Raw genomic sequence first — 1,394 nt, forward strand, 5'->3', positions numbered from 1 at the left:
GCGACTACCTCACCACCACCGTCACCACCACGCCACCACTTTCACCACCACCACCACCACGCCACCATCACGACCATCACCACCACCACCACACCACCATCACCACCCTGATGTAGCCACCACCATCATTACCACCAGCACTGCTACCACCCATCCTGAGCAGCTACCACCACTTCCACCACCACCAACCAACCTGAGCACAGCTACCACCACAACTACCACTGTGACCACCACCATCCTGAGTGTGGCTGCGGGCCCCTCAGCATCCTCTGGCCTCGGGCACAGGCATGGCGGTGGAGACCTTATGGGGACCAGAGAGGCCGTCCCTCCGTCCTCGGAGCCCCTTTCGTGACACCGTCAACAGATCCGTGTTCGCTGAACACATTTGACAGCACTGACATTTCCCGGTCACGCAGCTCCTCTGTGTGCTCCGTGAAAGCCACGTGAGCATAGGAGACGCTAGTGTTCCCTTGTGTGCGGCATGAGCCTCGTCTCCCTGCTTCCCGTGCGGCGCGGTCTCCTGGTGCTCTGGCCTGTCCCCAGCGCCAGCAGTGACTGCTCCTGTGAGCGCATGCCCGCCACCCTGAGGTGAGCATAGGTACGGCAGCCTTCCACAGGACTCACCCACGAGGAGGTCACAGAACGTAGTCTGGGGAGCAGCTCCTTGGGGGCGCCCCAGGGGTGGCGAGTGTAGGAAGGCGCAGGTCCCAGACAGAGAGTGGGAGCAGAGAGGTGGGCTAGGGGAGGCAGGCGCTGCCGTGGGGCACGTTGCACTGGCTGAGAAGTGGACACCGGCGTGGGCAGCAGCCACGGGATAGCAGGAGCCCCCGTGAAAGCTGGAGAGGGCAGGTTCCACCCCTGGCTCATAGAGACAAAAAATGGGCATCCAGGTACAAGCTGCCAGAGCTCTGTGGCTCGGGCCCACAATGGCTGGCTTGACAGCAGTGTCTCCTCCTGTATCTCCCTCAGAGGGTAAGGCGAGGGTGCAGACAGGGGCAGGCACCTGGGGCGGACCCTGCACCTGGCGCCTGTCCAGCCAACCACCCCACCTGAGGCAGGAAGCGGGCTGCTGTGGGGTCCCCACTTAGCACACAAGCCTCCGGCCATTTGTGGACTTGAGCTTGGCTCCGTCCTTGCTGCCCTGGCTTTGTTCTAAAGGATGGAACAGACTGATGGGCAGCTTTTAATTGCCACATTTTCCCAGGCCTAATAAAGTGTTTTGTAATACATCGTGCTGGGTTTTCAAACACAATGCGGTCGGCAGGGCCCAGTCAGCACGGGGCCTCGGGGATGGGCCCTGGCAGCCCTGCCATGGTGGCTGCCTCCTGGAGAGCAGAAGGAAAATCAGCGCGTGTGCAGGCACACATTGCATACTGATGGCTAAGTGCACACAC

The 1,394-nt window shown here is 61.3% G+C and overlaps 1 protein-coding gene across 1 annotated transcript in view; it reads left to right on the forward strand.

Annotated features, from left to right (window-relative positions):
- The window catches only part of NKD2 (NKD inhibitor of WNT signaling pathway 2), a 31,910-nt gene extending 31,558 nt beyond the window's left edge, over window positions 1-352 (forward strand). The window contains exon 10 of the mRNA XM_012556640.1: window positions 286-352. Within this exon, the coding sequence (XP_012412094.1) occupies window positions 286-352 (67 nt within the window). The remainder of the gene's footprint in view (window positions 1-285) is intronic.
- Window positions 353-1,394: the final 1,042 nt, after the last annotated feature.

This window comes from Trichechus manatus, unplaced genomic scaffold, assembly GCF_000243295.1.
Source record: "Trichechus manatus latirostris isolate Lorelei unplaced genomic scaffold, TriManLat1.0 scaffold00072, whole genome shotgun sequence".
Lineage (NCBI taxonomy): Eukaryota > Metazoa > Chordata > Mammalia > Sirenia > Trichechidae > Trichechus > Trichechus manatus.